The sequence below is a fragment of the Ictalurus punctatus genome, chromosome 18 (assembly GCF_001660625.3).
Source record: "Ictalurus punctatus breed USDA103 chromosome 18, Coco_2.0, whole genome shotgun sequence".
Classification (NCBI taxonomy): domain Eukaryota; kingdom Metazoa; phylum Chordata; class Actinopteri; order Siluriformes; family Ictaluridae; genus Ictalurus; species Ictalurus punctatus.
The window spans coordinates 18,277,165-18,291,139 of record NC_030433.2 but is presented as its reverse complement, the minus strand read 5'-3'; the positions used below and the strand labels follow the sequence as shown (position 1 = coordinate 18,291,139).

Below are 13,975 nucleotides of genomic sequence, written 5' to 3'. Positions count from 1 at the left end.
GTACCCTGTAAATTGGAGTACCCAGAGGAAACCCCTGAAACACGGGGAGAACATGCATACTCCACACACACAGGGCATTCGAAACCGGGATTCGAACCCCCAATCCTGGAGGTGCAAACGTGCTAACCTTTAAGCCACTGTGCTCCCTAATATTGTGTCTCATTTACCAAACTGGATATGACTGAATTTATTGCCTTGTTTGGCTGGTTAATTAATTGGCTGGTTTGTTACCATTATTTTGTCAGTTTAGCAAGTTAGCATGTCTATTACTAGTGATACCTGATACTGAGATTCAGGCATGCATGTATGTATTGTAGTCCAAACCCAATTAGCACCTCATCTAAATAAATACCTCAAGTAAAGTCCTAGTCATATATTATATACAACTATTGAAGACAACCATGCATGGATGGATGGATCAATGAATGAATGAATGAATGAATAAACACTTTCTCCTCAAAGATTTGTGATATGCATTATTCTTTCACAGATGAAAAAATATAAGGATATTTTGTTGGGGGTTTTTTGTATTGAATCAGATGCTTTGAGTGAATTGTCATCAGTTATTCAATTATTGTTCTTTTGCAGTAAATAAAGGCTATTTTTAGGATAATAGGTGCCCTTGCGCAATGAATCAGATGCTTTGAATCCCGTAAACAAACCAGACAAATCCCTTTCGGTGAGCAAAGTCATCTAGTCATGTTTTCCACATAAAAGGCCTACTTATGTATTATTCTACACCTACACCTCCAGCAGCATATTTATATGTTAATATCTTTACCTTACACCTCCAGCAGCATATTTATATGTTAATATCTTTACCTTTAGCACCACAGTAACTGCTGACAGTCGGTGGATGAAATGTAAGGGATCTGAACAGGCTACGTCTGCTGGACATATACAGTACCTTCATGGTTTATAGAAAAGGCTGCTTGCTTTTCTGTTGTTTCCTTATGTCTTCTGTCTGGATTGTCTGTGTCCATTCTGCCCACACAGTCTGGAGCCAGTAGTGCTTCAGTTTGCTTCCTGTCAAGATGACTTGTTGCTCAGGGCAGTGCTGTGATGTTTGTACTTAAGGTAGGGAGTATATTCCTTGGAGCAGCTGGAATATGAAGCAACTGTATTTGCAGAGTTCCGTCTATTTTAAGTCTCTCTATTCAACAAACGTATCTTGTGATGGACACTTGTAATATCTTAAGACTCTGACCATCCGCTGAATCCATTTTTTATTCTACTATACACCCGTCTGGTCTCTGATACAAGACATTAGATTGGAAGAAGCTTTGCTTCAGTAAGAGCTTTGTTCCCTTGACAGTATTAGCTTTCAGCAAACTGCTTCGCTGAGTCAGACGTGTATACACTAGGGCTGAAGGAATTTCAGAAGGAATGATGAGTGTTTTTTTTTTTTTAAGCTTAGCTAGTCTGGTTTTTCCCCAAATGTCACTCAATTACACTGGGAAGGGTTCAAAACATATTTCATAAGGGGAAGCCAATCAGTCTCTTGATATACAGTGTATGCCATAGGGTAAATAAATAATAAAGAAATACTTTAGTGTATGTGTGATAGGCAAGAATTTCAACATAATTCCCTTTACTGAGAATAAAGCAGGATTCAAAACTCATTCATAATGGAAAGGAGATTTTGGACTTAATAATATATCAAAACTATATACCTTTTCAGATGGGCTTTAAGAATACCTTTGAGAAAAGAAGAATGTGTTGAAATCATTCTCATGGCTGGATCAGGAAGCAGTTGCAAGGTTGTGATGGACTTTAACAGGAAACATGGCATGCACATCACACACGACACTGTCACCAAACTTAACAAATTAAGACATCCGACTGAGAAGTTGAATTGTACAACGAATTGTCAAATCAAACACTTTACAAATAATGTTACTGCTGATGATAATTAGAAGGTGGTTCCAATTAATTTCCTCTCCAGTGCTGGTCAGTGGTCAGGCATGTTCAAACAGTTTGAGCAGCAGGTCAACAGTCAGAAAATGTTGGCCATGTGGAAACATTTCAAGGGTTCTACTGTACAAGGGAAGTTAAACAAGCTATTTGTAAAAGGATTATATCAAAAGACAGCATCACACACACACACCATGATGCTCCCCTCTCCCTTTAGTGTGTAGGGTGCTATCAGTTTATCTGCAAGGGGTCTGGTGGATGTAATATTTAAAAAAAAGGGGGACGCATGTGTAAGTAAATTCACATTGCCCTTCAGCTTTTAGAAGACTGCATGTGTGCACAGTATGAAAACAAGCTTCCTCTCTGAAGACAGCTAGACTTAACCAGGCAATTCAGACAACAGTGATGTTGAATCTAAACAAGTTTAAAGAGCAGCAGTGCCATGCAAACTGGAAATGTTGATGCATTTTTGAAGAATTTTACTCATATTCACGGTCGGAGCATGTACTTGTGGCAATAGACCTGCTGTTCATCGAGCAATTACCACAGAACTATGCTTGAAATCCATTCTCTGTGCTGTCTCAGAGGAGCTTCATCTCAATGAAACAGCTCCTCTACGCCTCTTAAATCACTCTGATGTCCTTCCAGCAGGAGCTGTTATCATTTTGTAAACGGCTGCTCGTCATGCTCGTCCTATAGTTCCTCGGTTGCAAGCCTGAGCCTCGCAGCATGCTAATCAGAGCCTAGTCAAATTGGAAACCTTGATTGGCATGGCCCCTCCCCAGAGGAAGCTGGTCCCCAGCTAGCTTGTATGCGGGAACAAATCATGTAGCAGGCCACTATTAAACAACAGAGCTAAAAATAAAACCAGGTCTATTTTTGGAAGGCAATAACAATTATTTGATTTCTGTGACTACGATGAATTAGCTCTGTTTTTTATTATTTAAAATCACAACAACAGGATCTGTGCAATCTATGTAGCTTCCTCTCTCTCGCTCTCTCTTTTCAGGTTATCCCTGACTGGAAAGAGCAGGAATGGGATCCGGAGAAACCAGACTCTTACGCGGGAATCTTCCATTTCCGCTTCTGGCGCTTTGGTGAATGGATGGACGTGGTGATCGATGACCGCTTGCCCACAGTGGACAATCAGCTGGTGTACTGCCACTCAGATGATAGCAATGAGTTCTGGAGTGCCCTTGTGGAGAAAGCTTATGCCAAGTATGCACTTCAATTCTAAAAGATGTGAATTCGGTTACTCTGACTTCCTTGCATATTATACAGTCAACTCCAGAACTATTAAAGATCTCACACTGAATAACTGGAGCAAATTTACTTTAGACTTCTCCCATATGTTCAGTGTGAGATTAAGGTACGTACTTATCAGCAGACATTTTTCGTAACCTTTTTTAAACCCCGTTTTACAAAGGGTGCCAATAGTTCTGGAGCTGAGTGTAGAATCACTCTTCCTAGTTCTATACAACAGTTAGCATCATAGTAATGACACTACTATGAATTGTATTGTTGATCTAGATAACTTTTTTGTTGTGTTCTATAAACATTTTCATACAAACACAAAAATGTTTCCAATGGTCACAACTGCAAGTAAGATTTAAATATGTAATAATAATAATAATAATAATAATAATAATAATAATAATAATAATAACGTGTTATCTTTATTGGTTTAACATTTTATAAATATATGCAGTGTAAATTAGGGGTCACATTACTGAGACACCACTACGTTTTTTCCCAATAATAAATCCACATGTAAATGAACGGTCCTTCTTTAAACATATGCAAATACAAAATACAGTTTAAAGAAAGAAAATCTCACTTCACTAAATGAAAGCATTCTTCTCATGATTTAAATCATAATTATTCCACACAGGTCAAAATGACAGCATTAGTCATGTTTTTCAGGAAATAAAGTTCATGCATATTTTACACCTACACCTCCAGCAGCATATTTATATTTTAATATGTTAATATATATTTATATTCAGTTCCACAGTAGAGCTTATACACACCAAAATGCTGACAGAATTGTGAAGAAAGAAAATCAATAATGGTGGGCTATTCAATTTAAAAAAAAAATGATGGTGGACTCTGAATCTGTGGGATTTGTTCTTGGTGGAAATCAGTATACTAGCGATACAGGAAAAGCTCATATGAACTAGTTAGCAATAGACTATAAATTATGAATCTATAATATTGAAGTGGGTTGAAAATCAGTATAGTTTGCAAAATTGCTTACACATAAAAACATACAATTTTGATTTTGTGTATTCATTCCAGTCGCTGTAAAATGTCATGTCAACGCCGGAATCGGCATTGCTTCACACAGAGCGGCCTACAAACATGGCTGTGGACTACAACTCTTAGAACGGCTTACAAACATGGCTGCCGAAGACTACAACATCCAACAAACACTATCACTACATTCAGCCATCAGGAACTCTATCACATTCACGCTCACCATCCTACTGATTACACACACCTGGACTCACTTACACAATCACGCCAACAGTATATAAGCACACTCATTCCACCACCACAGTGCGAAATATACGCTCATCGTTTCTTACCTGTAGATACCAAGCCTTTATTAGCTGTAGTGTTTTCTGGTTTCGATTCCTGTTCTAGTTGTTTGGTTTATGTCTTTGTCTTTTGTCCCGGTTACTCTGATTGCATATCACCTGACTACTGCCTGCATCTTGACCACCTGTTTTGGAGTTGTTTGCCTGTTGTTTTAATGAAACTCTGAGCCTGCAACTATCTCCATCTCCACCACCTGACAGAATACTTTGCCTGCACATGGAGGCAGCAGGATTCCAAGAGTAGCAACAGGCCCTGGCCTCCCTAGGGCACCTCTTTGGTGAGCAGCAACAGCAGATTGTCATGATCAATGCCCAACTCTCCAGCAACACTGGTTACTATGGTGGCACCCTCTCAGTCTGCCCTGTTGCTGATCACTTACCCTGACAAATGTTCAGGTGATTTTGCTTCACTGCTCCTTGTATTTCTTCAGTCAAGAGGGAGTGACGGAAATTGCTAAAATTGCTCAGTTCATCAACTTGCTCACATATAAGGCCCTCACCTGGACTACTGCCATCTAGAACCAAGGAGGAGAGCATTAAACCTCTTACGAGTGCTTTTAGGACCTCTTCCTGCAAGTTTTCAATCATTTTCCCAAAGGAAAGGAAGTAGGAGAGCAACTGCTTACACTCTGACACGGCAACCAAGTTTGCATTAGAGTTCCGTACCCTCGCCGCTGGCAGTGGCTGGAATGAGCCAGCACTAAAGGCAGCCTACCATCAGGGATTGAACCCCAACATTCTAATGGAACTGGTTTGCCTTGATGATCAATCATCCCTCATCGATCGCTCCATCTGTCTCAACCACTTACTAAAGAACCGGATGGGCAAACCACAGATAACTTCTTTGACGGAAATCTAGGAACCTAATCCCATGCAATTTGGACAAGCTAAGTTGACAGATATGGAATGCCAAAGGCCTCAGAAAATCAAGTTGTGCTTTTACTGTGGCAGTCCTCAGCACTCCGTGTCTTCATGCCCATTCCAACCCAAATCCAGGTCTTCTCCAAACTGCACCAACTGAGAAAACCAGCCTTTTCGCTTCAACACGGTGAGTGTCCCCAGTATTAATACTCACCAAAATTTTGCCATAATTGTGCAGATAGGTGACCCGGATAGTTTTTCTACTTTCTCAGTGTTGATTGATTTTGGAGCAGCTGGCAACTTTGACAGCTCTCTCATCACAAAACTGAACCTGCCTAGCCAACCACTCTGTAATCCCCTGCATATCCAATCCCTTGATGGGGGACCCATCGGAGGGGGTTCCATAACCCACTGCATTACACCCCTTCTCAGAGTCAGTGCCCTCCATCAGGAATGAATCTCTCTCCTTGTCACAGTCACCAAGAATGTTCCTATCTTGTTGGGGTTCCTCTGGGTGCACACCCATGACCCACAGATCTCCTGGTTCAACAGAGAAATCCTCCACTGGTCCCCACACTATTTAAACCACTGTCTGCAGGCCCCTATTCTCCTACTAGCATCTACTTCCATTGAGAGTCCTGAAGCAGACTCTAACACAGAAATACCACCAGAGAATCAGGACCTCAAGGAAGTCTTTAGCAAGACCAAAGCTAGCAGCCTCCCCCCAATCAACCTTATGACTGCGCTATTGAGCTCATGGCCGGTGCTATGCCCCTTTGCAACCATGTGTACCCTCTCTCAGTTAAGGAAACCTAAGCCATTGATGAATACATCACAGAGGCCCTGTAACAAGGATACATTCATCCTTCCACATTACCAGCATTAGCAGGCTTTTTCTTTGTAGAAAAAAGGGTTGAGGACTCAGGCCATGTGTATTAAACCAGGTCACAGTCAAGTATCGTTATCCACTCAAGGAAGCCAATGATCTTCACAAAGCTCAATTTGGGCAGTGTATACAGTCTCATCCGGATCCGAGAAGGGGATGAGTGGAAAACGGCCTTCAGTACTACCTATGGCCACTTTGGGTACTGTGTCATGCTGTATGGGCTATCTTGTGCACCTGCAGTGTTCCAGTGCCTCATAAATTATGTCCTCTGGGATATGCTTGGAAAGTACATCATTGCATACATCGATGACATCCTTATCTACTCCCTTTCCAAAGAGGAACATGTCACTCACATGAGGAGAGTTCTTATACAATTCTAGGAGAACCAGCTGTTTGTAAAAGGGGAGAAATGTGAGTTCCATGTTACAACAATATTATGTCTCGGCTACATAGTCAATCAAGAAGGTGTTTTCATGAACCAGGATCAAGACACTGCTGTTACCAAGTGGCCGACCCTTACCACAGTGAAGGATCTACAGAGGTTTCTGGGGTTTGACAACTTCTACTGCCAATTCATCAGAGGGTTCAGTTCTATCACGATGCCCCTCAGGTCCCTTCTCATTAAAGGACCCAAAAAACTATAATGAAACCCCTCAGCAGACCAATGGCTCAAGGAAGTGTTCACATCAGCCCCTACTTTAAAACATTGTGGAAGTGGATGCTTCAGAGACCGGCATGGGAGCTGTGTTGTCACAGAGATTTGAAGAGAAACCTAAGCTTCACCCAGTGGCATTCTTCTCAAAGAAACTGTCCCCAGCTGAGCACAACTACATTGGCAACCAATAGCTCCTGGCAGTGAAACTACACTGACCACAAAAACTTAGAGTACATGAAGACTGCCAAAAGACTCAACTCATGACAAGTATGGTGGGCCCTGTTTTTTTGCAAGGTTTGGGTTCATTCCCTTCTACCACCCAGGGTCCAAGAATTCAAAAATTTATTCCCTCTCACGCCTCTACCAAGCCCCCCCCCTGAAAAAAAAAATTAAGGACAAAACTGCTACTGGTAATCCAGGTACTCACAAAACCCACCTACTTATACAGGGGAAGTACTGGTGGCCCTACATGCTCTCCGTCATCCAATGGTTCATAAGTCTTCATGTACAGTCCAAGGTACCCCAAACTCTACCACTGATAAACTTCTTCCACTCCCCATACCACAACGACTGTGGTCTCACCTTGCTATAGACTTCGTTACAGATTTACCATGTTCTCAAGGTAACACAGTCATCATGGTGCTCATAGACAGATTTTCCAAGTCTGATTCCCCTCTCCGGTCTCCCCTCAGCCTTAGAAATGGCAGAGCTCATTTGTGATCAGGGAGACCAATTCACCGCCCAGGTATGGAGCAGCTTTATGGAGAAGTTAGGAGCTTCAGTCAGTCTCACATCTGGTTAACATCCTCAAGCCAATTTCCAGGTCAAGAGGGCCAATTAAGAAATAGACTGGCTCCTATGAGCATAATGTGGTAACAACCAGGAGGACTGGGCCCCGGTTCCTGCAGAGTACACCCAGAACTCTCTACGTCATTCAGCCATGCACCTAACCTTAGTCCAGTGTGTTGTATGTACCAACCGCCCCTGTTTCCATGGAACGCCAACCTCTCCGAATCCCCTGCCTTCGATGACTGGTTCAGGAGAAGTGAACAAGTGTGGGAGGTTGTACACCAATACCTAGAACAAGCAACCCAGAAAAAGAAGGAGCAAACAGACCTTGCAATGCCACTCCACATTATGAACCCGGAGACAGCGTATGGATGTCCACCAAGGACATCAAGGCCATGCATGGTTACAGAAAACTCACCCACCGCTACATAGGCCCCTATACATACAAACATACACATACAAACTCCACCTACCACGCACCCACATTCCATGTATCTAAGCTCAAGCCAGTCATGCTAGGACACCTAACCAACAATGTACCCCCCTCCACACCCTCAGCTCCCCTAGACATTGAGGGACAACTGGCATACATAGTCATGGGGATCTTAGACCAGAAAAGAGATGCTGGGTCCCGGTTCGGGATGTTCATGACCCACTGACCCACTGCCAGAAAAATCATACAAGATGTCCTGACATACCAGGTCCACACCCCGGGGAGACCCAGGAAGCACTCTGCAAACATGGCCACCGAGGACTGCAACATCCAGCAGCCATCATGGACTCACATTTACCATCCTACTGATTGCACACACCAGGACTCACTTACACAGTCACGCCAACACTATATACGGATACTCATTCCACCACCACAATGCGAAGTTTATGCAAAGTAGATTCTTACCTGTTGATACCAAGCCTTTATCTTGCCGTAATGTTTTCTGGTTTCGATTCCTGTTCTTGTTGTTTGGTTTATGTCTTTGTCTTTTGCCCTGGTTACTTTGATTGGACATCACCTGACTACTGCCTGTATCCTGACCTTGATCTTGCCTTACGTTTTGGATTTGTATGCCTGTTGTTTTAATAAAACTCTGAACATGCAACTGTCTCCATCTCCACCACCTGACATAAAAAACCTAAATTGCAAATAACAATTTTGATACAAACTATTGATAAAAAATCGCTGCACATATTTTACTATTACACTACATCAAAGAAAACCTGTCAAGCTTCTTTAATGAAACGTAATTTAAGGCTATTACGTTAACCGTATATTTCATTCACCAAGCAACAGTTCTCGGCAGCATTTCTTTTTAATGTCCATGCTGTTATGAAAGGTATTTCCATTTTTTTGCACACTGCATAGTATAATGCTTTTACTTTTTGGACTGAATCTATCAGTGTTTTGGGTTTTTTGGGGCTTAATAATGGCTATTTTCCATTATTAAAATTTCTGTCTGTGAGAGAGAATGAGAGCAAGCATCTCTCGCCCTTGTGAGACATGAACTCAGCACTAAAATACATTAAACAAGAAAACAATCTTCCAAACAGAAAGCCTATATGTTTCAGTGAAATCTGTCAATTAATTTTTTGCCTCCTTTTAAACATCAAAGAATGTTGTACATCAAAAGTGGTGTGTGGTGCAGCAATGTCGGCTCTGCACTTTGGCATTTTACTCTACCCAGGAGCAATGCCCAGGAATAGAATCCTGTGCACTCTTATGTTTCTGTTATTGGTTAACTAGATGACTAGTCGAGCATAAAAATCCACATTGATCATTTTTAATAACTGACATTATCAGTTTTTCAGACTAAATGTTGCAGTCCTAATCTCAATATAAATACACCTGTTCATAGAAGGCCCTAGAGTTTGTTAGAGAACATACCTAAACAAACACCATCATAAAGAAGTCAAGGACAAAGTTCTGGAAAAGTATCAGTCAGGGTTTGAACATCCCATGGAGCATCATTAAATAAGATAAAAGATGAGATAGGATAACATTTTATTAATCCCTCGTGGGAAATTTCAGTGTTACAGCAGCAGATAAGGGACAACAGAGAATATAAGACAAAAAACAAAAGCAACAGATAAGTATTAAAATAAACATTTATACAAATGTTTGCAAAAGGCTGCAGCGAACATTACATGAAATATACAGTACACTAAATATAACCAGATACACTACATACTTTATGCAAAATATAACCAGACACACTCGTGTGTGTGTGTGTGTGTGTGTGTGTGTGTGTGTGTGTGTGTGTGTGTGTGTGTGTTGATGTGTATATATAGTATGGATTATGGCAAAATGGGAGAGAATATGACCAGGTACACTCGAGGGTTATAACAGTGTGCAAAAATGTCATTTTACAGCATTGTACTGAGCAAAATTCATAAAAGATGATGTTCATCCTGCGAGGAGTAGTGGAGAAATATTTTTTGCAAAAACTTGCATTATCAGATGGAGAAGCTATGTGCATAGTTGTCTGTTGGCTGCAAGAAGAAAGGACTTGCGAAAGCACTCCTTTCTGCACCTAGGCAGGTGGAACCTCCCGTTCAGTGTACTCCACTGTGCAGTGATTGTTGCATGGAACGGGTGAGACTGATAGCTTATGAAGACAATAATAAACTAATCATTTGTTGATGTTAAATTAACAAATTATTTTAAAAATAAAAAGAATATGGCACAACTGCAACTCCTAAAAGATGCCATCCAGCAAAAGTCAGTGAGCAGGTAAGGATTATTAGTCGGAGAACCTACCAAGAGGCCAAGAAAGATCTCCAATTGGAGAAGTTTGACACATATGAACTAATTATTTGGGTGGTTTTGTGCTCGAGCAGATAGTGCTGGTAATGTTACGTTGTTAAAATTCTCCAGAGCGTCTCACAGATGCATCCTGGACACACACATTAACACATGAACATAGAAATAATAATGCAGATATAAGGAATGATAGTGGATATTGAAATGCATGGCAAAAAAAAAAAACAATATCAATGACATTAGCTAGTTGAATTGGCTTAAATATAGTCACATTTATGTAGTTTTTTCAATATTTGTAAACCAAATATACAATTATTTAACCTATTTCTAGACATTTATAATCTTAATTAAATTTCAAGGTTTAAATAATCTTGTTCTTTTGTCAGATTTTTTTTTCTAATTTGAAGAATTTATTTCCATTTAATTATTTGCCAATTTATAACTTGAAATATGTACGAGAGTCTAAAAACAGCCCGATATTCAAAATATTTTCACTTGCTAAGATATAATTTTTTTTTTTGCATTTGGAATAACACCACCTCATTTTCTTCACCTCTGCAGAGTGTATGGCTGCTACGAAGCTCTGGATGGTGGGAACACAGCCGATGCTTTAGTGGACTTCACCGGCGGGGTCTCAGAGCCAGTGGACCTGCTGGAAGGAATGTATGCTCAGGATGAGGCGGCCAGGACCCAGCTGTTCGAGAGAGTGCTGAAGGTCCACAATAGAGATGGACTCATCAGCTGCTCCATCAGGGTGCGCTGAGACATGCTCATTTACTGTTACACTTATTTTATGTTCTTGATAGCTAAAATCAGACACATCTATTTGACATATTTCTGTTTCCTGCTTAAGACTCCTGCCTTTTAGATTTGTGGCAAAGGTTTCATTAGTCTCACACGGTTTTGTTTTTAGCAAAGATCTCACACACTGTGTCTAGATGTGCCAGCTTCTTCAAAATGGATTTACGTTTCTTTTCCAAGACTAACTGTCTTTAATGCTGCGAATTATATTATAATTATGCTGCAGCGCTGGTAAGAACGTGTTGATAGAATTTCTAAAATTGAAGCTCTGACAGTAGTTCAGGGTGTAATGCATTTACATTTACATTTATACGTTTAGCAGATGCTTTTATCCAAAGCAACTTAAAAATTAGGAAATAGAAGTAAAGTGATATATCATGCAGAGAACAATACAAGTTGTAGAGAAGCAAAGTGCGCAGAGTAATCGCTTTTGTTGTGGTTACAAGTGACGAGCACGCTAATATAGTCCTCAGTGTGTGAGCATGCCTCTTTAATTAGCAAAACAAAGTCAAATAGCGTGAACGCACGACTCCCGACCGAAACTGAATATGAATACCTGAATTGCTCTTATCTAGCAATGCATAAACAGCTTGAAGCAACAAGGAAGCACGGTTACAGCTCTTATCTGACAGCCGATACTAAAACGATATTGAATTAGAATTCAATAACAGCTTTGTTTTAATGCACTTGTTCTAATACATTATAGTTTCTATAGTAACAGCTCATTCACAGGGACTTGTATGGCAGACGATCTACATAATCTACAAATCTATCTCAGACTAATAAACAGACTAATATTTGTTGTTTTTTATGCAAAACATCTAATGAGATGTTTATTTAACATTAATGGAAGGAGTTTCTAGATTCATTGCTTTGTAACAGTCAGAGGTAAAGCTGTATGTTCAGGACAGAGGACTTTGCAGTTTCTCCGTAACCTGATAAGCTGTATTTTTCTTATCATTAGATTTGAATATGAGAAGTAAGAGAGGCAGGTGAGAAAAGGACTGTTTATAGCTGCTGTAACTTAAGTGATGATTCCAAATGAAATACTATATAAGTATAATTGGAGGCAAAATGGAATGGTGGCAAACTGCAGTTGTATAAGAGGAATAAAACATTTCAAGATGTGCTGTTATAGAAAATAATCAGCTTTGGGGTGATAACATTTTTGAGCTGCGTTGCATCACTATGACATTGTTTATTTTCCTTTAACAGCATGCCCTCAATTGTATTATTCCTTACATATTATCTTCACCATTCTCTCCAATTTTGCAATATATAAACAAATGCCTGTTTATCCATCATCTTTTAAAAATATTTTGTCTCAAATTCACATTTTGATTCTTTGACATTTTTTATATCTATTCCATGATACTTTTGCAGAAGATATTCCACTGTATTTGTAAATCAAAAACCTACATTATAGCAATTCCTTACATTTCTATACATTCCATACATTTACATATATTATTTTGCTTAGCATTAATGATTTTTAAATGGCTAGCTCTTCTGGGCTGGTTTAGTTTCATGATACACATTTTTGTTTTCCTCAACAAGCTAATATTTTTAACCAGGGTTGGTAGATTTCAGCAAAATTTCCAGCCCAACTACATCTCAAAAACCACACAAAGGCCTGAACCTAGCCCAAACTCAGGCACTGGAAAAGAGAGAGAGAGAGACACACACACGCACACAGACACACACACACACACACACACACACACACACACACACATATATATATGGTATGGCTGGTATACAGGATATGTATCAGCCATTCAATAAATATTTGCCTTCATAAACTCTTTACATTGTAAATTACATTTCATTATTAATTACCATTTTCTGAGTGACAAATGATTTTAAAAACGTTTCTGTTTGAGAGATAAACTGATGTTTCTTTGATTTACTTGCCATTCTGGTTGCTAAGAAATTTTTAATAATAATTCAATAATTCAGAAATTCAATATTCAAAAATTCAATAATAACTCTATGTAACTAATTGGAGAAGTGTTCACACTGCCCCAATTAGTTCCACAGAGCTATTATTGCACCCTGATGGCAAAATTGGAACTGAAAGATGTTCATATGGACAGGTATCACGCTGCAACATGACTGCTTTATGAACATTTTCAGTGGAGGAGCAGCGGTCAGGGCAGTTAAAGGGGTCTTCTGATTGGGCTAGTTTAACAATACCCTGAGGCCACCAAGATCTTGTTTTATAGCAAATAAAGTGAAAGTGTACTTTTCTGTGGATTTTGAGATGTAGTTAGACTGTGACATTTTACCGAAACCTTCCAACCGTAGTTAATGATAGTAGCTCTTATGTGATCCAATCAACCGGTCAATCGGTTGACCTCTAGTATGATGGATGACTGTATGTTGACTGTCTATTGACAGTCCAGACTATAGAACAAGCCACATGTTATAGTCTCTCAGCTTGAGGTTATGTCATTATTAATGTCATCCTTCCCCACTAAAATCCATGGTCACGAGTCACTGCTGCAGTAGAATTGGTTCCGTTCATCATAGACACATTGTCTGCGTTTACACTTTGCCTTTGTTTGCAGAAATGGGTGAGGTTTCATTCTGATTATTTGCTATAAAACACAATCTTGGCAGCTGAAGACCCTGTCAGCATGGGGCAGCATGATAGAGATCTCAATAGAGATAATTAGTAAATAGTTGCTCACTCAAAAGAGGTAATTAGT

General features: G+C 39.9%; 1 protein-coding gene across 1 annotated transcript in view; it reads left to right on the top strand.

Annotated features, from left to right (window-relative positions):
* capn5b (calpain 5b) overlaps window positions 1-13,975 on the top strand; it is a 58,609-nt gene that overhangs the window by 25,311 nt on the left and 19,323 nt on the right. The window contains exons 4-5 of the mRNA XM_017493584.3: window positions 2,924-3,132; window positions 11,025-11,217. Coding sequence (XP_017349073.1) covers window positions 2,924-3,132; window positions 11,025-11,217 — 402 coding nt within the window. The remainder of the gene's footprint in view (window positions 1-2,923; window positions 3,133-11,024; window positions 11,218-13,975) is intronic.